The following is a 22,825-nucleotide window of genomic DNA, read 5'->3' as shown; positions in this document are numbered from 1 at the left end:
TTCATCCGCATGTGGAATGTTGGTGTAGAGAGCTTCTATGTCAATGGTGGCCTGGATGGTGTTTCCAGGAAGATTGCTGAGGCACTCAGGAAGTTAGCCGTGTCTCGAAGATAGGAAGGAGTGCTGGTAACATAGGGTCTGAGAAGAGAGTCAATATAGCTGAAAACCCTGCTGTAAGGGTGTCAATGCCCGAGATGGTGAGGCATCCAGAACTTCCAGTTTTATGGCTGTTGAGTAACAGATAGAATACTCCCAAACATGAAGTCTTTATACATAATGAAAAAGATTTCTAGTGTTTTAAATGTAGTTCATTTCATATGAGGTGAAATACAATTTGGAGTAGCTGTAATAATCATGCCTTATTCTTAAGGAGCTAGTTAACAGTCAATTTGTCCTTTTTGGGAAAAACTCTAACTTTGATTTTCTTTTGCTCACTTCTGGCACTGTTATGCAGCATTTCTTAAAATAGTTTATAAAAAGTTTCATTTTCCATACATTTCTTTATGTGAAAGAGGAGTAGGGGAGGAGTTAATTTGTTGGCTTATGCAATGCTAGAAAATAAAATTCCATTTGGACTGATTTGTGACAAATGTGGTAGATCTGCAATGTGGGATAAAGTTTACTAGCAATTCAGTCACATTAGGATCTTTGAAAAATAAGCAAACAAACAGTGACTCATACCATTGCCTGACCTGATGTAGTGGTGAAACACCCTCTGTTTATGTACGAGAGATGAAGTATTTTCATTTTACTTGTATTTTCTTTTATGTGGAAATCTGCTGGAATAATTATTTTAAATTCTTTGTGTAATAATGCCTTAGCCAACATGTGTTTTGCTTTATAATTGTGTTTTATAATGAGAATTATTTGTAGGCAGTGTGCCAAATTCATACAGGCTCTCTGGTAGCTTCTACTGGCACAGATTCTGGCATGGGGTACAGAGCAGGGAAAGGGGATGAGACAGAAATTCTACTTGGGTTGGGAGTTTGCAGTGGTGTGAAGTGCCCACAACATCTCTGACAATCAAAAGAAAGTGCTACCCCAATAGTGGAGTATTGCTGATTGGGGAACAGCATAGTTAGGGTAGCAGATTTATGCACTGATTTACTCATTCAGGATACACTCTGCATAGCATATGTCATTGCAACTCCTATGGAATCCATCACGATTAAAGCTGCTCTCTAAGGGTATGTCTACACTACCCCGCTAGTTCGAACTAGCGGGGTAATGTATGCATACCGCACTTGCTAATGAAGCCCGGGATTTGAATTTCCCGGGCTTCATTAGCATAAGCGGGGAGCCGCCATTTTTAAATCCCCGCTGCTTCGAACCCCGTGTAGCGCGGCTACACCGGGCTCGAACTAGGTAGTTCGGACTAGGGTCCTATTCCGAACTACCGTTACTCCTCGTGAAACGAGGAGTACCGGTAGTTCGGAATAGGCACCCTAGTCCGAACTACCTAGTTCGAGCCCCGTGTAGCCGCGCTACACGGGGTTCGAAGCAGCGGGGATTTAAAAATGGCGGCTCCCCGCTTATGCTAATGAAGCCCGGGAAATTCAAATCCCGGGCTTCATTAGCAAGTGCGGTATGCATACATTACCCTCCTAGTTCGAACTAGGAGGGTAGTGTAGACATACCCCTAGTCTGTGGAAGCTCAAAGGGAGGGCTGTCATAATTGCAGGGTAACTGGCCCTGTGTTCCTTTAGGGCACCCATTTAACAGTTTCTGGCTCCCAGCTAGTGTTACCTGTAAGCCGAGTGCTTGGACAGTCTTATAGGAAAAATTCAAATGTCACCCAGCTGATTAGCAGAGCACCCAGAGTTGTCCAGAAGCAGCAGCATGTGTTTCTATTAGTGGTGCACATCTGCACATTCCTCAGTGCACATAAGAAAGTTTATTCTGCATATGGATGGAAAAAGTTAGAGAGAGCATTGCTCCCAGCCATTGCCTCTGGGGCAGAGACTCATGCCTCACTCCACCCTGAGGTGATGAGCTTTCGTGGGCCAGACCCACTTCCTCAGATCAAATAGCGGAAGAAAATTTTCTTCCGCTATTTGATCTGAGGAAGTGGGTCTGGCCCACGAAAACTCATCACCTAATAAACCATCTTGTTAGTCTTTAAAGTGCTACATAGTCTTGTTTTTTATTTCAGCTACACCAGACTAACACAGCTACATTTCTATCACTATTCCACCCTGAGGAGCATTCTTTAAGACTTCACAGCTCCCCAGATATACAGTGTGTTATCTCCAGCAAGATGGACTGCCTATAAAGGTCACCTGCTGTAATTTACTTACTTTCCAGAGGCTATGATCACTATTTCCCTTGCAGTTATAAGTTCCCACAGTGCTCTTTCTAAGCAAGCCCTTTTATTCTTATAAAGAAAACATCAAAAACAAGAAAAGTGTGCAAAAATGCTTACTAGAGATCACTCGCCCCCCATTCCACACTCAAGTCACTCCCTCAAAACCCACTACTGTGTTTGCCCTGGGGACATTCTCAGACAGTCTCATGATAGTCTCAGACTCAGAACCAGAAACCTGGCTGGACAGTTGAGCTGTTTCTTCATACAGATCTCCAGTCTCTAAGAAGAAATAATCAACAGACAATGAGCTCTACCTCAGGGCTTAGCTGCAAAAGCCTGAATTTTTGCATAACCAACAATGAGGAATTTACATTAACTTCTCTCTAAGTATTCCCCAGGAACTCCACTTCATACTTATTGTCCAAAAAAATCTGTTCTTGTCTGGCACATTTTCAACCCAGGCCTTGAAGCTGCCAGACTTCACATCACATCTGCCCCCTAGAGAAGTTGCATACAATCCCAGCTCAATTCATAACACTTAATATAATAAAGATTATCAAAGCTATTGCAGGAAATTGCCCCTGTTCCTTCCTCCCTCCCCCCTAAAAAGAAGTGCATGTAGACTAGGGTTATATCTACACTACAGCCTACATCAACAAAATTTACATTCCTCAGTGGTGTGAATAGTCCATTCTTCTGAGCGACATAACTTACACTGACATAACCCTTTGTGTGCACATTGATATGTTGGTGAAAGAATTTCTCACACTGACATAGCTTAAGCCACTCGTAGAAGCCGCTTTTTACTGCTGACGGAGGTGGAGAACAAAGGGGGCAACTACCCAGGGACCTGGGCAATTTAAAAGGGTCCCCAACCACCACTGGTAGCACAGTGGAGCTAATGCAGGCTCCTTGCCTGACCTTGTTCTGTGCCACTTCTGGAAGTAGTTATCACATACCTATGGTCTCAGAGGGGTCACCATGCATTGCCTCCACCTGTGTACCAACCCTGGAGCTCCCATAGGCCAGAAATCGTGGCCAGTGCAAGCTGAAGGGGTGATGCATGTGAACAGCAGTGCGTGAAGACTCCCTGGCCTCTCTACCTAAGAGCCACTGCCAGAGAGGTGTGCCAGTTGCTTTCAGGAGCCACTTGAGGTAAGCATTGATCCTGTCACGCTTCCCACACTCCAAACCTCTGCTCTAGCCCAGAGTCTGCACTCCTTCCCCGAGGCTGTGTAACACACACCTACTGGGTGTCGGTCACTGTTCTATGTAGTGGCATGTAGACCACTTACTGAGAGAAACAATGAGGGTGCTCTATGGTCTTAGCTGAGAGCCAGCTGACTTTATAGTTCAATCTGTAGAGGCTCATGAACTAAACTTCAGAGGTTCCAGGTTCAGTTCTTCCTGTTGGCACTAAACCTGCACTTTTTACCACACCCAAACTCCCTCCCTCCTCCCAGTGCACCCAGAGTTACTCCCAGATTCAGCACCCAAACTCACCTTCCTCCTGCCATACATACACCCAAACTTCCTGCCCCAGCCTCATGAAAGTGAAGGTGGGGGAGAGCAAGCAACAGAAGGAAAAGGGATGGAATGAGTAGGGTGGAGGATGGGGTCTCAGAGGAAGGGCAGGGGTGTAGCATCAGGGAAAGGACAAGGGTCTTTGGAGTGGCATGATTAGACAGGTTAGCAACCCTACTGGGTGGCATGGGCAGTTGATGAAGGTAGGGCTGGGGAAGGCAAGCCTCTTGCCTCTTCTGCCAAGGCCCTGCTTGGAAGGAGGGGGCTGTGGTCTGGGGCAGGGGTTTGGGGTGCATGGTCCAGGAGACAGTATGGATGCAGGAGAGGATTCTGTCCTGGGGAAGGTGCTCTAGGAGGGGATTCAAGGTTTGGGAAGGAGTTGTGAACGGGGTGAAAAGGGTTTGGGTGGTGACCTGGGTCAGGGGCTTGGGATGCAGGGTCAGGGAGGGCTTATGGATACAGGAGAGGATTCTAGCTTGCGGGAGGGATGTAGGAGGTGTGCAGGGTCTGGGAGGGAGTTATGACCTGGGAAAAGGGGCTACAGAGGATTTGGGTGGTGGACTGAGACAGGTAGTCAGAAAGGAGATACTTACCTAAACAACTCCCAGCCAGAAGCCCTGCAGAAACCTGAGGCAGACTGTCTGCTGCAGGCTGCTCCATGTCACTCTGCTCCAGGCATGAGGAGGGGGGAGACTTCCCACACTGTCCCTGTCCCCAGCAAAATTTATCAGATCCTATTGGCCAGAAACTGGCCAATGGGAGCTCAGAGATTTTGCTGGGGCGGGACAGGGATGGCACGCAAAGTCTCCCGACTCCCTCCCTCCCCAACTGTCCGGAGCGGAGAGCAGCTGGCTTTTTAAAGTGTGAAGCGTTGTCTACCTAAGGGTTCTGGTGAGGCTCGCTGGCAGCCTGTTGCCACCCCTGCTCTGCCTCAGGTACCCTCTCTAGCCTACCAGCAACCACGTCCTTCCTGCTCCACAGCTGGAGCAAGAGCCTCCTCTCCAGGAGCCCCTATTTATACAACCGCAGCTAGGCCCTAATTAGCTGCTGTTTGCCTCAGCCACTTGCTCCTTAGTCTTAGCCCTCTCCCAGGACTGGGTTTGACCCTTGTTCCACCTAGAGCGGGGTTAAAGTCACAATTAATTTTTTGAGTTAATTATGTAAATTAACTGTGATTAATTGACAGCTCTAATAAAAACACAGCATCTCCCTAGGTTCTCTTTCTAAGTCCTTATCAGATTTTGCCACCTACCCATATCTGGATTTAGTCCATTCTCTCTTCTTGGGGGAGGGGTGTCTTCATTGAGGGGTCAGATTTGTGCCCTGTCCCTTGATTTTTTCTTTCAACTATAGATGGACTGTCCGCGTATTGGTCTGGCCATTTCCCAAATACAGTCCTGTCTCTAGGACAATGGTGGGCAACTTACAGCCCACAAGCCATATGTAGCCCATCAGGGTAATCTGACTGCAGGCTGTGAGACATTTTGTTAACTGTGACCATCCACAGGCACCCTTCCTCTGTGGTTTGCCATTCTTGGCCAATGGAAGCTGTGGGGCCGGTGCCTGTAGGTGAAGGGGCCACAGAGACGTATCAACCATCATTTTCTGCAGCTCCCATTGGGTGGGAACAGAGAACTGCAGCCACTGGGACCTACTAGGAGTGGTGCCTGCAGACAGTCAATGTCAGCAAAATCTCTCCTGCCTACAATCAGATTACCCTGCGATGCTGCATGCGGCCTGTCGGCTGCAGGTTGCCTACCACTGCTCCAGAATCTTCGTCTCCTAACCATCGTTTCATGCTGGGCATTGCTCTAACTCCATTAATTCATAGAGCTCATCAACTGTGGAAACCCTCCAACCAGTCCCCCATTTCCTTACATAGCCCATAATTTGAGTTGAAACCTCAGTAAAGATTACATTCCTTTTTTTTTTTTTTTAAACTCCACAAACCTTCTGTATGCTTCAGGGAGAAGTTTGAACTTTTTGCAAGAAAGCTTGCTTACATTGTCTATGATCTTTATATTTCTCTCTGTCCAGAAGGGTGAAAATGGCTAAGGCCTTTGTCCATAATAGTAGTGGAGCCAAACACCAGACTGAGTCCTCCTACCTTATCTTGTTCAGTTCATACCCAATTTCAAAAGTGTTTAGCAACACATCTCTGTCATCCCCTTCCCTAATGCAAGGGGAAAAAAAATTGGAGTCTATGCCATGCACTGGGGCAGGTACTTGACCGTCTGACTTTATATGCTGGATATGGGACTTGCAGGTGCAGTCTCTCCATCTCCAGATGATGATGACATTCCATATCCTTCATTCTTTCCTCATGCTGGCAGTGGTAATCCCCATCTTCAGTCTCATGTTGGCACTATCCATCTTCTCTCTCATTTTGGTGTTACCCATCTTCAAGCAGTTGGATTCAAAACACAGGGGCTGTGTCTACACTGGCATGAATTTCCGGAAATGCTTAAAACAGAATAGTTTTCGCTATAAGTATTTCCGGAAAAAGAGCGTCTACATTGGCAGGCTGCTTTTCCGGAAAAGCCCTTTTTCCGGAAAAGCATCTGTGGCCAATGTAGACGCGCTTTTCCAGAAAAGAGCCCCGATCGTCATTTTCGCGATTGGGGCTTTTTTCCAGAAAAGACTACTGGGCTGTCTACACTGGCTCTTTTCCAGAACTGTGTTCCGGAATAAGGACTTATGCCCGAGCAGGAGCAGCATAGCTTTTCCGGAATAGCGGCTGATTTTGTACAGTAGAGCGTCGTTGCTTTTCCGGAAATTCAAGGGCCAGTGTAGACAGCTCGCAGCTTATTCTGGAAAAGCGGCTGATTTTCTGGAATAAGTGGCCCAGTGTAGACACAGCCAGGGGCTACGTCTACACTGGCATGATTTTCCAGAAATGCTTTTAACGGAAAAGTTTTCCGTTAAAAGCATTTTCGGAAAAGCGCGTCTAGATTGGCAAAACGCTTTTCCACAAAAGCAATTTTTGCGGAAAAGCGTCCGTGGCCAATCTAGATGCGCTTTTCCACAAAAAAGCCCCGATTGCCATTTTCGCGATTGGGGCTTTTTTTCGGAAAACAAATCTTTGCTGTCTACACTGGCCCTTTTGTGCAAAAGTTTTCAGAAAAAGACTTTTGCCCGAACGGGAGCAGCATAGTATTTCCGCAAAAACACTGACAATCTTACATGAGATCCTCAGTGCTTTTGTGGAAATTCAAGTGGCCAGTGTAGACAGCTGGCAAGTTTTTCCGCAAAAGCAGATGATTTTGTGGAAAAACTTGCCAGGTGGTTCATCTCCAGCTGTATCCTCTCTTGGTCTAGCTGTAGATCTGACTCCAGTCCCTGGTATAGTGATGCATTTGGCCTGTATAGAATGGAAGTTACCTCTGTCAGCATCTTCCACTAAGGATTTTCCTTAATTGTCTCAAATTGAGAACCTGAACCCAGTGGATACTTCTGAACATTTGGCCATTGAATCCACTGGTTTCTGCGCTGGCCCACTGCACTCTGCTCCAAAAATCTCTTCTAAACTGCCACAAGACCATCTTGGAGAAGAGCTCTACAGCACACAGGCAGGGTTGCCATGTGTCTGGTATTGTACCCAGACAGTCCGGTATTTGCGCTCTGTCTGGTAAAAAAAATCAGACAATACTGGACTTGTGCAATGTCCAGTATTGTCTGATTTTTCCGGCTGCGCACTGGACGGAAGCCTGGCGTGGGCGGGGGGAAGCGAGGCCACGATTGCCGCTGGGAGCCCTCAGTTGGTTGAGTGTAAGGAGGAGGAGGGAAGCCTCCGCCTCGCTCGTGCGTTGCTAGGAGCCTGAGTGGGACAGGCAGCGCCCTGGGATCTGCAAGTGCCCGGGTCAGTCCCACCCCCCTTCCCTGCTGGCTGGTTCTCTCCCACTTCCCGTCCTGATCTTCCCCAACCAGCCCCCCTGCATCGCCCCCCAGCTTTGCTTCCCGGCGGCCCATTCCTCTTCCTGATCTCCCCTGGCCAGCACCACTGCACCCCCGCCCGCTCTGCTTCCCGCCCACCCTTCCTCCGGCCCCCCCCTTTCCTTCCACCAGCCCCCCAGCCTTCCCCCCCAAGCTCTGCTTGCCACTGGCCCGTGCTTCTTCCTTATCTCCCCTGGCCAGTGCCGCTGCACCCCCGCCCACTCTGCTTCCTGCCCACTCTGCCTCCAGCCTCCCCTTCCTTGCGGCCCCCTACTCCCCGCCAGCTCTGCTTATCACGCCCCCTTCCTCCCGGCCAGTCCCTCCCCCCACCCATGATCAAGTGTGTCCGGTTTTTTTGGGGGGGAAGGGTCTACCTGGTAACCCTATACACAGGTGCTACAGGATCTCTCTAAAGGGATTCCCCAGTGGCATGGAACTGCTGCTGGAGGGTTCTTCTGTGCCTGTCTTGGGTAGAGATGGGGAAAATGTTTTGATCCTGACAATGATTCTTGAAATCCTTTAATAAACTCCAACTTTTTAAAATCAGAAAGTTTCTATTAGAGAGACCAGTAGGTATCCACACCTAATCTACTTCTGAGATAATATCGGTGGCTACATTATTTCTGAGCACTTGACTGCTGTGTATGAGCTAAACTTGGCACGAGACTAATACCATATCAGAAGTGAAATTAAAAAAAACCCAACAAATATATAAAACTGTGAACTCTTTAGTTAGAAAAGAAAGACGTGTCAGAAAAAAATGGCTAAATTAAACAAGATGCAAATCCGCACATGGAGCTCTGTGGGGGACAATTGAATCATAAGCTTTTCTTAATAATGACTAACCCTTTTCTAAAGCCACATATGTATATGATTTATATTTTCTTTTTTCTAACTTGGAAAATTTTATGCACTATGTATAATGGTTTTGATCAGCTGCAACATGCTGGATTAATCATATACATTTTTCCAATGTAGTATGTTGATTGCATCTCAGCTTGAACCAACATATGCAAGGACTGTTTACCCCTGCTTTGATGAACCTGCCATGAAGGCAACCTTTAATATCGTAATTGTCCATCATCCCAGTTACGTGGCCCTTTCTAACATGCCTGCTATAGGTAGGTTAAAAATGGACTTTTGTATTTTTCCAAGTACCTTAATAAAGGCTTTAATTTACTTAAACAGTATATAATTGTAGCCCATTATTTTATGTCATCCTGTGCTAATTGTTATCAAACATAGGAAAACTCTGTTTAGATAACATTCTTGTATGAGCCATACAGAGCAATTATACAGAGCATGGACTGAATTTTAACTGTAAAAAAAGAAATGTAAACAGAAGGAGGTTAGCAGAACATAAGGTTGCAGATGCCAGGTTCTCAGATGTATTTGGAAAAAACTTTGAGTAGACCTTGCTGGTCAAAAGACTGATGTCGACAGGTTTCTAGAGGAAGACATTTTCTCCCAAAAGAAGGAGGTTGCTGCTCCTGTTTTGTGACAGGACAGAAAGCGTTAGGATTTGTCTGTCTAGATAGTAAGGTGGGAGACACTGCTTCCTGGAGCACCCCTTACAGAATGTCACTGGTCACATCATTTCCAGCACCTTTTGTAGACATTTTCTTTTAACAAGATCCTCCATGGCTCAGCCCTCCAGCCAAGTCAACAAAGTTCAAACTTTATCTGAGGTAACCAAACAGTCCAAATGGAAATGTAAACAAGTCTGAATAATTTTTAAGTCTTCTGCTTCCACTGAAAACCCCTATTTCAGGGTTCCCTGACACAGCAACCTACTCTGCTCCCTCCGGACTTTTTCTCCAAAAAGGATCCTGACTCTTCTGAAGTTTCTCCTTGGATCTTGCCCCCTGTTCCATCACAGAGATTGATTCTATTTCTTCAGCTTTCCTACCTTTTCTTTCCCAGGTCACCTGCTTTCAGCTGAGCTTAGCTCCATTTAAGTTGTTTTCAGTCACTCTAATTCCATTGCACCCAGCTGGGATCACTAATTGCCCCTACCTGGCTAGCTCACAGAAAAGGCTGAAGGATAACTACTATCTTATGGGCAAGGCTGAGTCCAGCTTGCCTTAAAGGGCAAGTCAGCCTGTGACAGGGGGCTTATTTCGGAATAGCTATTCCTGATTAATTCTACATTCAAACTTCCCCGCCCCCTTGAGTGCCTTATTTTGGAATAAATATCCACACATGGAGTTAATCAGGAATACTTAATCTGCTTTTGGATTTATGTCCTACTTCATTCCAGGTTAACTTTTGTATGCAGGCAAGGCCTGCAACATGGATTATTGAGACAGGAACCATATTTAGTAAGTCCAAAAAAAGATAGGGAGATTTAGTGAAACCAGTAAATTCACAGACAAATATGCACAGATACTGTCTTGAGAAGTGAGTGGCAGGGGTGTTTGCTGACCATTCAATGATGACATATCCATGTCTGGCAGGTATATTTGACTGCACAACAATTCATGTTTTGCATCTTACTGTATAAAGTTTAGTCAGTATATTTTACTGCATAATTTTTACTAACTTGTTAAGCTGTTGTTTTGTTGTATGTATGAAAACGACTTCTGTTATTTAACGACTGGGAGGATTGTGTGTATCTTAAAAAAAAAAAACTTGATTGCTTATGAAAACTGCCTTGATAGTCACAGAATTGAAGTCTTCTTTTAATCTGCAGAATACACATGGTGGGGTGAGCAGCAGTGCAAGCTATTGTATACTAACCTGGCAATGCCCCTCAATGCTGATTTTCAGGGACTTACTGTGGGATGCTATGTATGATCAAGACTCCATATGAGTGACAGATAGTATTCATATAAGAAACCTAAAAACATGTAGGATTCCTTTATTTAGTTTAAATGGCTCTTTTAATATCTGCGTGGTGTTGGATTTTATTTTGCATGTAAATATTTTTAAGCAATAAAAATAAATGGTTATGAAATCTGTGAGACATGTCTGTGAAAGTAGCTTGGACATATTTCCTCTCTCAGAATTGTCTTCTGTGGATTTTTCTTTGGTGGGTCTGATTGGGCCCATTTTTTGGGACATGTGAGATTTATGCATCTGATAACTCTCTGGCATATTTGACATTGATTTCAGTAATAATAGCGATAATATAAACATACGTATTAAAGAAGTGTAGCATGGGAGAACATGTTTATGCTTGTCCTCATCCCAAAACCAATGCATAGTTTAATATGCTTTGTAGAGTTTTATTAAGATGCTGAGGAATGGAATAGTGAAATCTTTGTATTTAAGGTAATAATTCAAGTAGCTAATGAGCAGAGTGAGAAAATTGGCTTGATTCTATTGACAAAGTATGTGTACCCAGTGCTGTAATACAGAGTATTAAATGTAATGAAAGATGTGTAAAACACTGCTTTGAAAACGCAAAATAGTGTTTTGTTGCATAGGAAGAATAATTTGAATGTTTCTATACTAAAATTATTTTTGTTCTAGACAAAACTGAAATGAAAGATGAGAATGGAAGCATATGGACTGTTACCACATTTAACACCACACTGAAAATGTCAACTTATATAACTGCTTTTGTGGTTTGTGACTTCGATTATGTCAGCAGGACTGAAAGGGGCAATGAGGTAAACGAGAGTCTGCATATCTCATTAGAGCAGCTAACAGAATAAATTGGTTCTGTGGTGTATCATGTGGTTTATAAGATGTAACTTTTATTGAATACACATCCTATTTTGAAAGTATTTGATAACATGGCAAAAGTGTTAACATTTACCCTATAAATCTATGTTCAGAAAAATCTATGTTCATAATAATTAGTGTATGTGTATATACTCTGTACGGATTATTGCATAAATACATTCTGATGTAATTTTTAAACACGAAGAAGAGACGAACAGAGTAAAACCTAGTGAGAAGTTATACTCAAAGTATTTTTCATAATTCAAGATCTGCTTAGCCCTTGTCATTTAAAAAGTGTAAGTCTGTTTTTGCTTAGGGATATTAGATATCAAGTAATAGAATAGTTGAGGAGGCGGGAGAAGGCGGCACCGCAGAGCCAGTGCTGGGGGAACGAGCTTTTAAGCCAGCTCCCCCAGCACTGGTGCCTGCTCCCTCCCCCGCTGCCTCTGATACAGAGGAAGCAAGGGCGATGCGAGTAGTCAACAGATTAACTGATAAGCATTGGCTTACCAGTTAATTGTCTAGTTGACTAATTGTTGACATCCCTATTTCTTCTCCCATCTGAAATTAGTGAGAAGATAATGGGAGCTAGATGCATTGCTCTCTCTTAAGTGCCTTTGAAAATCTCATCCCTAATGACTTGAATGGGAGTGTGGCGAAGTCGGGCCCCCCGGTCAGTGCCGCCGCCGCCGGTCCCCTCTCTCGCCTGTATCCCTCACCCACAATCTCGGCCCCCGAGTCCTGACCCCTCTGTCCTGGCCCCCGGGTTTGTGGCCACCGCGCCCGGGCTTTCGCTCAGCCCGCGGGCTCTGGGGGGGCCCCCGCTCACGAACCAGCCGCGGGGGTTGGCCCTCCGTCGGGCCCGACCTTCGGTCCCCCTCAGGTGCAGGAGGTGGGGCCGTCCGTCTTCGGCCTCGATCCTCCGTGCCCCAGGCTGGGAAGTCTCGTCGCCCCGGTCAAGGGCTGTGCGGGTCCGGGCCCCCTCCTCCGGCCCTCCGGCTCCGCTCCCCTGGTTGCCTGCCAAGTTAAAAGAAATGCCGGCAGCCCCTTTCCCTTCCGGCCTCTCCCCCTTTTGGGCCGGCACGCCAGGGGCGTGCCCCTCCCCCTTGCATCTCCCGTCCGCCTCCTCCTGGGTCCCTTCGCCTGCCGGGCCCGCCGTGCCTGCAGCCGCATGCCCCCGCTCCTCTGCCTGGGCGCTTTCCCCCGGGCTCAGCTCCGTCGCGCCTCTCGGCGCCTCCCCGGGGGCGGGGCTGGCAGTGCGGGGAGCTTCTTCCCCGTCACACACCTCCCCTTCCTGTCCCTCAGTCCTTTTCTTCCACGTCCCCACTCCCCCACAGCGCGACAAGAAGTCTGCGTTGGCGTGTTCCCGCCCCGCCTTGTGCGCCACCGAAAACTTGTACTGTTGTAAGAACAGGTACCACCTCATTATACGCGGGTTTGCCTCCCGCATATTATGCATCCACTGCAAGGGTGCATGGTCGGTTACCAACTATAATAAACCTCCTATAATAGCCCGCCAGGCCCAAGAATTGCCGAACTTGCTTTTTCGTCGTGGGGGCTGGGTGGTCCCGTATGGCCTCGACTTTGTCCATGTGGGGCTTTAGTTGCCCGTTCCTCACAATATACCCCAGGTAGGCCACCTCATCCTGTGCAAACACGCACTTGCCGGGGTTCGCGGTCAGCCGGGCTTTTTCTAGCGTTTCCAGGATTGCGCGGACATGCCCTAGGTGGTCCTGCCATGACGTGCTGTACACTACCATGTCATCAATATACGCCACCGCATACGCCCGGTGCTCCTCCAGGAGCTGGTCCATCATCCGCTGGAACGTGGCGGTGGCCCCGTTCAATCCGAAGGGCATGGTCAGAAAGTGGTAGAGTCCGAACGGTGTCACAAACGCAGTTTTTTCCTGGGATGCCGGCGTGAGGGGGATATGCCAGTATCCCCTGGTGAGGTCGAGGGTCGTCAGGTACCGGGCCTTCCCCAGTCTTTCCAGCAGCTCCTCCGTCCGTGGCATAGGGTATGCATCGAACTTGGAGATAGCATTAACCTTGCGGAAGTCTATGCAGAAGCGCAGCGTCCCGTCTCGCTTGGGTACCAAGACAATCGGACTCTGCCATTCACTCTGCGATTTTTGGATTACGCCCATCTGTAACATTTTCCTCACCTCTTCTTGCACTGTTCCCCATAACTTCCGGGGGAACTGCCGCAGCGGTTCCCGCACCCTCCGCCCCGGTGTGGTCTGGGTGTGGTAGTGCGCCACCTCGGTGCGCCCGGGTTGTGTCGATAGCACAGCCGCAAAGGACCGGAGTAGGGTTCGCATTTCTTCTTTCTGGGGGTCGGTCAACCGGAGCCCCAGGTGCGGCTCCCCCTCGGGTTGGCTGAGGTCTATTCCCCAGGGCCCCAACTCCGGCTCCGTAGGGTGCTTGGTTGCCAGTAGGCTCTCTCGCACGTTCCACTTCTTGAGAAGGTTCACGTGGTAAATCTGGGTCTTTTTGCGCTTACCCGTCAGCTGGATTTCGTAGTCTACAGGTCCCACCTGCCGCCGCACCTCATAGGGGCCCTGCCAGGTCACCAACAGCTTCGAATCCGTCGCTGGCAGGAGGAACAGCACTCGGTCGCCCGGTGCGAACGTCCGCTCGTGAGCCCCCTGGTTGTACCACCGGGCCTGGCGTGCCTGGGCCGTTAGCAGGTTGCTCTGGGCGAGCTCGCCGGATACCTGTAGTTTCTCGCGCAATTCCAGGATGTATTGGACTGTCCCTTTCGTGCAGGAGTCTTGCTCCTCCCATCCCTCCTTCAGGAGGTCGAGGATACCCCTTGGCTGCTTGCCGTAGAGCAGCTCAAAGGGCGAGAAGCCGGTTGAGGCCTGCGGTACCTCCCGTATGGCGAACAGGAGGGCGGGCAGGAAGCGGTCCCACTCCCGGGGATCAATCCCCACAAATTTTCGCAGTATCGTTTTTAACGTTCTATTAAAACGCTCCACCAGCCCATCAGTCTGGGGGTGGTAGACGGAGGTCCGCAGCTTTTTCACTCGTAGCAGCTTACATAGCTCCGTCATGACCCGCCCCGATATGTTTGTCCCCTGGTCGGTCAGGATCTCCAGGGGTATGCCCACGCGGGCAAAGATCTTGACCAGCTCTGCCGCCAGCCCCGGGGCCTTAGTGTTCCTTAGCGGCACGGCTTCGGGGTAGCGGGTTGCATAGTTAATGAGAACAAGGACATACTGGTTGCCCTTCTTGGACCAGGCCAGAGGGCCCACCAGGTCCAACGCCACCCGCTCGAAAGGGGTGTCTACCACGGACAGCGGTACCAGGGGGGCTCTCGGCACCCCCTCGCCCCCGGCCCGCTGGCACTCGGGGCAGGATGCACCCCCTCGCCCCCGGCCCCCGCCTGCTTCTGCTGCTCCAAGACCTCTCGAACCTTGATCTCCCGGTGAATCCCGGGCCAATAGAAGCACTGCATGACCCTCTGGGACGTCTTTTCTACCCCCAAGTGGCCAGCCCAGGGGTTCGCGTGTGCCAGCTCGAGGACCTGCCACCGGAACCGTGCCGGCACTAGCAGCTGCCAGTTTTCGCCCCCTTCCCCCGGCCGCGTGGCCACGCGGTATAGCCGGTCCGCTCTTACCTCGAACCGCGGGTTCTGAGTGTGCGGATGTCCCGGGGGTGTCTCCATCTGGGCCTGCTCCCACGCGTGGGCCAGCGAGCGGTCCTCCCTCTGCTCCCGCAGGAAGTCCTCTCCTTCACCGACCCTAACGCTGTGTGCTCCGGGCGGCGTGGTGTCGCCTGCCTGGGCCTCCGTTGGCCCTCCCGGGTCTCCGATCTCCTGGGCCCCGGGGGAGGCCGCCCGGTCTGTGGTCCTCCCCCACCGCTGGATAGCTTGCCGGAAGCCCGGCCAATCACACCCGAGGATCACGGGGTAGGCCAGGCGTGGGGCCGCTGCCACTTGGCAACGCGTCTGGCTTGTCCCCTCGCCAATCTGCACCCACCGGGTCGGGTACCACCGCACCTCCTCGTGGATGCACCGTACTGTAACGGGGCCCCCCCCTCTCTTCCCCTGGGTGCCACTTCCTCGCGTATCAGGGTCTGGTTGCAGCCGGAGTCCACTAAGGCCCAGGTTGCCCGCCCGTCCAGGCTTACCGGTAGAGTGATTCAGGGGGGTCCTACGCGTGGGGGCCGCCGCTCGACCGTTGAGGCCCGGCCAAACTAGCAGTCCATGAAGGGGCATTCTCTCCGGAAATGCCCCTCTTGGCCGCACTCGAAGCAGGCGCCGCGCTTCCCTGGCTCCGTCGGGCTGGGTGAGGCCCCTCCAGGTGCCATCGCCTCCGAGCTCTCCGATGTCGCGGGTCCGCCTCCGCTCTCCCAGCGGGCCCATGGGATGGGTGAGCCGCCCCCCACCCTTTAGTGGGGCGCGCTCGCCCCGAGGGTGCGGGGCCCCGATTCTGGGTTTTGGCTCCCTGCCTCTGATCTTCCTCCCCCTCGGCCGCCATGTAGTTCTCCATGATCGTGACCGCTTCTCCGAGGGTGGTGGGCTGGTGGCGCCGTACCCACATCTGTCCTTCAGGGGAGAGGATCTGTAAAAACTGGTCTAACACGATCATATCGACCACCTGGGTTGCGGTCCGCCGCTTGGGGTCCAGCCAGCAAGTGGCGGCCTCTTTTAAGCATTGGACCACTGCCTGGGGCCGCTCCCCTGGCCGGTACCTCTCGGCCCGGAATTTCTGTCTGTGCATCTCCGGGGTGACCCCCACTTGGTCGAGGATGGCTTCCTTTACTTTATGGTAGTGTAGGGCGTCTCGTGCGGCTAAGCCCCTATATGCCCCCTGGGCCGGGCCCATGAGGTAGGGTGCCAAGAGAGTTGCCCACTGTTCCTCTGGCCAACGGGCGGCTGTGGCCACCCTCTCAAACGTCACCAGGAAGGCCTCTGAGTCGTCCTCGGCCGTCATCTTTACCAGCCTTAGGGGTAGGGCTAGGGCTGCCCCACTGGCCCCCCCTGGGGGTGCCCCGGCCCCCGCCTGCTTCTGCTGCTCCAAGACCTCTCGAACCAGTTGCTGCTGGTCCGTGAGCTGTTTTATCAGCTGCGTCTGCTGGTTGTCCACCAACCATTTCAGCAATTCCCCCACCTCCATGCTATCCTCCTACTGTGGTCTCTAACCACCACCCGTGAGCCCCAAAGGGTCCTCTCTCTCCTTTTTTTTTTTTTTGGGGTGGGGGTCACCCTATTATGAGGGTGCCCACGTTCTCCACCAGTGTGGTGAAGTCGGGCCCGCCTCTCTCGCCTGTATCCCTCACCCACAGTCTCGGCCCCCGAGTCCTGACCCCTCTGTCCTGGCCCCCGGGTTTGTGGCCGCCGCGCCCGGGCTTTCGCTCAGCCCGCGGGCTCTGGCGGGCCCCCCGCTCTCCGCCCCGCTCACGAACCAGCCGTGGGGGTTGGCCCTCCGTCGGGCCTGACCTTCGGTCCTCCTCGGGTGCAGGAGGTGGGGCCGTCCGTCTTCGGCCTCGATCCTCCGTGCCCCTCCCCCTTGCGTCTCCCGTCCGCCTCCTCCTGGGTCCCTCCGCCTGCCGTGCCCGCTGTGCCTGCGGCCGCGCGCCCCCGCTCCTCTGCCTAGGCGCTTTCCCCCGGGCTCAGCTCTGCCGCGCTGCTCGGCGCCTCCCCAGGGGCGGGGCTGGCAGTGCGGGGAGCTTCTTCCCCATCACAGGGAGCAGCACTGTGCCTCAAGTCCTTAGCACAATTTTTAATTTTTAAAAGCTCCTATTGTATGCCCTCAACCTACTTTTCCTTTGCAGTAAATGATGTTCTTGCCATGTTACTATTGCCCTATTGTGGTATTGTGTCTATAGCTCCTTCACTATATATATGTTATTTTATTATGTTGAATTTTGTTTGTTTTGATTTTTTAATTTGTTGAAAAACAAAAGGTGATTAGGTATAAAAACATATGCTAAAATAATATTGGACCACAGGTAAAGTCCTACCCTAAGGGTACGTCTAGACTACATGCCTCTGGCGACAGAGGCATGTAGATTAGGCTACCCGACAGAGTAAAATGAAGCGGCGATTTAAATAATCGCCGCTTCATTTAAATTTACATGGCTGCCGCGTTGAGCCGACAAACAGCTGATCAGCTGTTTGTCAGCTCAACGCGGCAGCCATGTAAATTTAAATGAAGCGGCGATTATTTAAATCGCCACTTCATTTTACTCTGTCGGGTAGCCTAATCTACATGCCTCTGTCGCCAGAGGCATGTAGTCTAGACGTAATTAGTATTTGATGCACTTAATGTTTAACAGAGCCGCATTGGCTACATGGTGGCCCCATAGCCATTCGAGTAGGGCAAAGCACAGTGGCTCAGGCTGGTCCATTAAAGACAGTGCGACTGTGCAGGAGGAAGCACTCTGGGCACGTCTAGACTACATGGCTCCATTGATGGAGCCATATACATTAGGGTTGTAGGCAAAGGGAAATGAAGCAGCGATTTAAATAATCGCCGTTTCATTTAAATTAAAATTGCTGCCGCGCTGTGTCAATCAGCTGTTTGTCGGCACAGCGCTGTAGTCTGGACGCTCCGTGGTCGACATTAAAGGCATTTGTTGACCTCCCCGGTAAACCTCATCCCACGAGGCATAACAGCTATTCAGAAATGCTATCCTCACAGAAAAGAGTGAAAATGTAAGTTGTCTAAAATAAAGTGTTTGCTTTATTATAGATACGTATTTGGGGTCGGAAAGAAGCAATTAAAAAAGGGTATGCTGACTATGCTTTAAATATCACAGGCCCACTCTTTTCATTTCTGGAAGATTTATTTAACATCAGTTACCCTCTTTCAAAAACAGGTGAGTTACCTTCCTTTCATTTAAAACAAATGGTTGTTGCTGATATAACATCTACAGAAGTAGTGGGTCCTGTCTTGCCAGATTCTTTCTTTAACCAGTGCTGGATTCAGAGAAGACTAGTCCTCACTCTTTATTCTTCAATTTCTCTCCTTTTCCTCCCTACTTTTTGTGCAGCACCTTTCATGATGCAGGCTATGTCTACACTGCAGTTATTTTTTGGAAAAAGGTACACAAATTGCAATTTGCGTACCTTTTTCCGTTTTTTTTTCGGAAGAGGCTTTTCCGACATTTGGCCTGTCTATATAGGGCCAAATATGGGAAAAATCTCCTCTTTTGGAAGAGCTCTTATTCCTCATAAAATAAGGCTTCCGAAAGAATGTGCCCACTGTTTCAGAACTGATCCGAAAAAGCGGATGCATTCCCTGGACACAGAAGGGTTTTTCTGGAATACCGCTGGTATCCTGGAAAAACTCTTTAGTGTAGACATAGCCTTAGGCTATGTCTACACTACACTTCTTTTTCAGGAAAAAGTATGCAAATTGTGGAGCGCAATTTGTGTACCTTTTTCCGATAATTTTTTCAGAAGAGGCTTTTCCAAAATTTGGCCTGTCTACATGAGGCCAAATTTCAGAAAAATCTCCTCTTTTGGAAGAGCCCTTCTTCCTCGTGATACGAGATTTACAGGGCTTCTGAAAGAGCCCGTTTGCTCTTCTGCAAAAAATGTTGGAAGAGCAGACATGTTCCCTGGACATGGCAGAGTTTTTCCAGGATACCGGAGGTGACCGGGATACCCTCAGTGACCTTTTCCCATACTGACCTTGTTTTCTCTGAAACATTGTTCCTAACCTGTAATTAATCCACATTTCTTCAAACCTTCTTTGTCTCCTGTGCTACATTCCCATCTAATTTGTAAGTCACCAGCATGTCTTTGTACCTTCCTAGCTTTCAGTTCAGTGTCTCATCTTAACTTGGACCTCACCAACATCTCTCTGTACCTTCCTTGATGGAAACAGTCCTCTGTAGAAAAGCTCTATTTCTGCTTTGATGAAAATGTGCAATACCATTCCTTAAATCTCAGTATCTTAATTTTACAGATACCCTGTGCAAAGGTGTTACACATCATTAACTGGTTTTAACTGAGTGACACCACTATAAACTAGAGCAGGGATGGGCAATCATTTTTATGGGAGGGAACACTCCAAGCATTTGATAAGTGATCAAGGGCGGCACTCTTCCATGATATTAATGGAGAAGCTGTGCGGTCTGGGATAGAGGTTGGGTGCAGAAGGGAGCTTGGGGTAGGGCTGCAGGAGAAGATTCTGACGTGGAGGAGGGCTGTAGGAGGGAGTGCAAACTCTGGGAAGGGGTTTGATCTGGAGCAGAGGTGCTGTGGTTTGGGTTGTGGTCTATAGCAGGAGGGGGTTGTGACCTGGGGCAGGAAATAGGGCTGTGGAGTCTGGGAAGGGGTATGGGTGCAGGAGAGGATTCTGGTCTGGAGGAGGGGTTCAGGATGAAGTGCTGAGTCTGGGAGAGGGTTGGAATGGGTACAGGGGGACAGGAGGGGGATACAGGAATTTGGGTTGTGACCTGGAGTTGGTTGGGGTTGGGTTGGGCTGGGGTACAAGGCCTGGGAGGGGTATGGGTGTAGAATTAGGGGTGCAGAGGGTTTAGATTGTGACCCAGGGCAGGAGTGTAGGAGGGGGAGCAGAGGGTTGGAAGGACGGAGAGGCTGGGGTGCTAGAGGCAGGCTCTGACCACGAGGTGCTTACTTGGGTGGCTCCTGGCCAACAGCTCAGTGAGACTCTCAGACAGGCACCCAGGCTTTCCATGCCACCACATGCCACTCAGAGCATCCGGCTGCAGATGCTATGTGTTCTCTACATACCACTAAGCCCAATCTTTGATACAGTTGGTACCGCAAGTGTTTAGGTACCCTGAGGATCTGATAATACTTCGTGAGCTGGGGTATTTTCTGTGAACTAGTGGAGGTTTGTCTCTATCAAGATGCTCTCTGTGACCAACTCTTCTATCACTATAGCACCACACTTGCCCTCAGCTACTCTGCAAGTGGAACAGATATCACCCCCTTAGAGTATGTGGCTGAGAACTCACCATATTCTCAAATTTTGGTGAAGGCTCCTTATCTATTCCAGAATACGTCATTCTCTCTATTACACTGACATATTACAGGAGGATAGACTTCAGATGATGCCCACATGGTGGGAACACAGAGGGCTGCTGCCACTTTTGCTATGTGGGCCCTTCAGTGGCTTTTGCTGGGACCATTGTCCTTCTATCACTAATAATTTACATCAAAGTCTTTGCAACACTCAAGGAAAGAGAGAGGAACCCATTCTCCTTAGCTCCCTTTCCACCATCTATGCCAGAGGAAAAGACCTTTGAAGTGCAAGAGCTGATAAGGAAGTGACAACTCTTACTAATATTTCCTCCTCATGTCATGATGAAGTTCTCCTGCCTCCATCACCTCTGTGGCAGATGACTTCAGGCAATTTCTGGAACTGAGGAAGTGGATTTCTGACTTGCTGTTGATTCCCTTAGCAGAGGTTCAGTAGTCCTACCATAAATTGCTAGGTATTTTACAACTTAACATCTATGAAGATTGCCATTTGGGTCAATGAAACTTTTATGGAGCCTTCTCAAATGGTTTAGCAAATTCCAGTTACCACACTACCTACCTTCTACAGGGTGGATAAAAAGCATTATGATCCAGATAGGGAACTGGAGTATCAATTTTCTCATCAAGCACCATATTCCCTAATAGTGGAAGCCATTAATGAACAAGGCAGACATAGTTCAAAGTCTATCCTGTACATGAAGAAGCATAAGAGGCTTGATCTTTTTGGTCATAAATCCTATGTATTGGCTATACTTCAGTTCAGAGTAGCAAATCATCTAATCTCATGGCCAAATACAACAGTACTTTTATTGAACATCTGCCAGAAAACATTCAGATCAGTTTAGATTCTTCTGGCAAAGACATCACTCCAGGTCTCCTTGGATGCCACAGATACTGCAGCATGATCTATTTCCACTACAGAAAAAGCATCTTGGCAGCAGCTGTCCGGGTTTCCAAGGGAGGTTCAGAGTACTGTCAAAGACCTCCCCTTTGACAACTGAAAGCACTTTGCAGACTTGATGTATGCATCTCTCCACGCTTGAAAAGACTCAAGAGCTATGGCTGAAATCCCTAGGATTTTGCACTTCTGTACATAAAAGGAGATTAAAGAGGTCTCAGATGGCAAAAAGAGCACACCCAACCCCATATTCAATGTATCATAGGCCCCTTGAATCCACGATCAAGAAGCTATAATAATAATAATAATAATAATAATTAATAAAGAAACTCTCTCTAGGGCTGTGTCCAGACTCAGGGGTTTTTTCGGGAAAAGTAGCCTTTTTCCGAAAAAACTTCACCTGCATCTAGACTGCAGCCGCGTTCTTTCGAAATTAAATCGAAAGAACGCGGCTTTTCTTTCGACGGTGGTAAACCTCATTTCACGAGCAAGAACACCTTCTTTCGAAAGTGCTTCTTTCGAAAGAAGGCGTTCTTGAATGTAAATAGGGCTTCTTCGAAAGAGAGCATCCAGACTCACTGGGTGCTTTCTTTCGAAAAAGCGGCTTGCTCTTTCGAAAGTTCCGCGTGCAGTCTAGACGCTCTCTTTCGAAAGAGGCTTGCAGTCTAGACATAGCCTAAATCTTCTCAGCAATCCATGTCCTCAAATTACAGTTTGGTTGAGATGCTTAGTCACCTAACCAACACAGCCTAACAGCTGCAACATTAACTTCTTCCTCTTCCTCTTTTAAAGATCCTCAACATATTTTGCACTCTTTGCTTTACCAACTGCTTAGGAATTTTGCCATTGTTAATTGAATATATCCCCACAAATCAGAGATTCTATACTGAACTGGGACTTGAACCTAGTACTGAATTGCCTTATGTACCATCCTTTGAACTCTATGTGTTTTTTATTAGATTTCTCAATTAAGACAGCCTTGTGGTAGCAATCACTTCTGCCTGAAAGTTGGGAGAACTGGGAGCCTTAATGACAGACATCCCCACTTATGATAGTCACAAGTGAGAAAGTATTGCTATGAGCACATCCAAGGTTTTTTTAACCTAAGGTTTCTTCAGAATTTCTTATTCATCAAACCATTGGTCTCCTGGCTTTTTCACTAAAATGCACATGAAAAAGCCACATTCCATACCCAATATGTCAAGAAGGCATCAGCCTTCTATCTGGATAGGACCAAACCATTTAAAATATCTCCTAGTCTGTCTGTATCCATTGTAGCCAGAATGAAAAACAAGGGAGAAATTACATAACTAGAAATCATGAAAAAAGGAAAGACTTTTATTCTTTCCCTTCCTACCTTCTCCCTCTCCCCCGTATGCTCCCATAACCGGAACAAAAGCAAGATGGAGAGAATGGAGAGCCAGAACTACTCAGGAGTGCAGAGAACTGAATCTACTCTCCCAGCAGCTGAGAGAAAAGTTCCATTATCAAAGATTTTAGATCTAAATATACTTAGTTACATGAAACTATT

At 48.7% G+C, this 22,825-nt stretch overlaps 1 protein-coding gene across 1 annotated transcript in view; it reads left to right on the top strand.

The window, feature by feature from the left end:
* Positions 1-22,825, top strand: part of LVRN (laeverin) — a 72,846-nt gene that overhangs the window by 10,561 nt on the left and 39,460 nt on the right. The window contains exons 2-4 of the mRNA XM_014579229.4: positions 8,741-8,883; positions 11,237-11,376; positions 18,133-18,259. Of these exons, the coding sequence (XP_014434715.2) occupies positions 8,741-8,883; positions 11,237-11,376; positions 18,133-18,259 (410 nt within the window). The remainder of the gene's footprint in view (positions 1-8,740; positions 8,884-11,236; positions 11,377-18,132; positions 18,260-22,825) is intronic.

This window comes from Pelodiscus sinensis, chromosome 6 (assembly GCF_052426305.1).
Source record: "Pelodiscus sinensis isolate ZL-2025 chromosome 6, ASM5242630v1, whole genome shotgun sequence".
Classification (NCBI taxonomy): Eukaryota; Metazoa; Chordata; order Testudines; family Trionychidae; genus Pelodiscus; species Pelodiscus sinensis.
The sequence above is the reverse complement of the archived record's forward strand: the minus strand, read 5'-3'. Positions and strand labels throughout refer to the sequence as shown.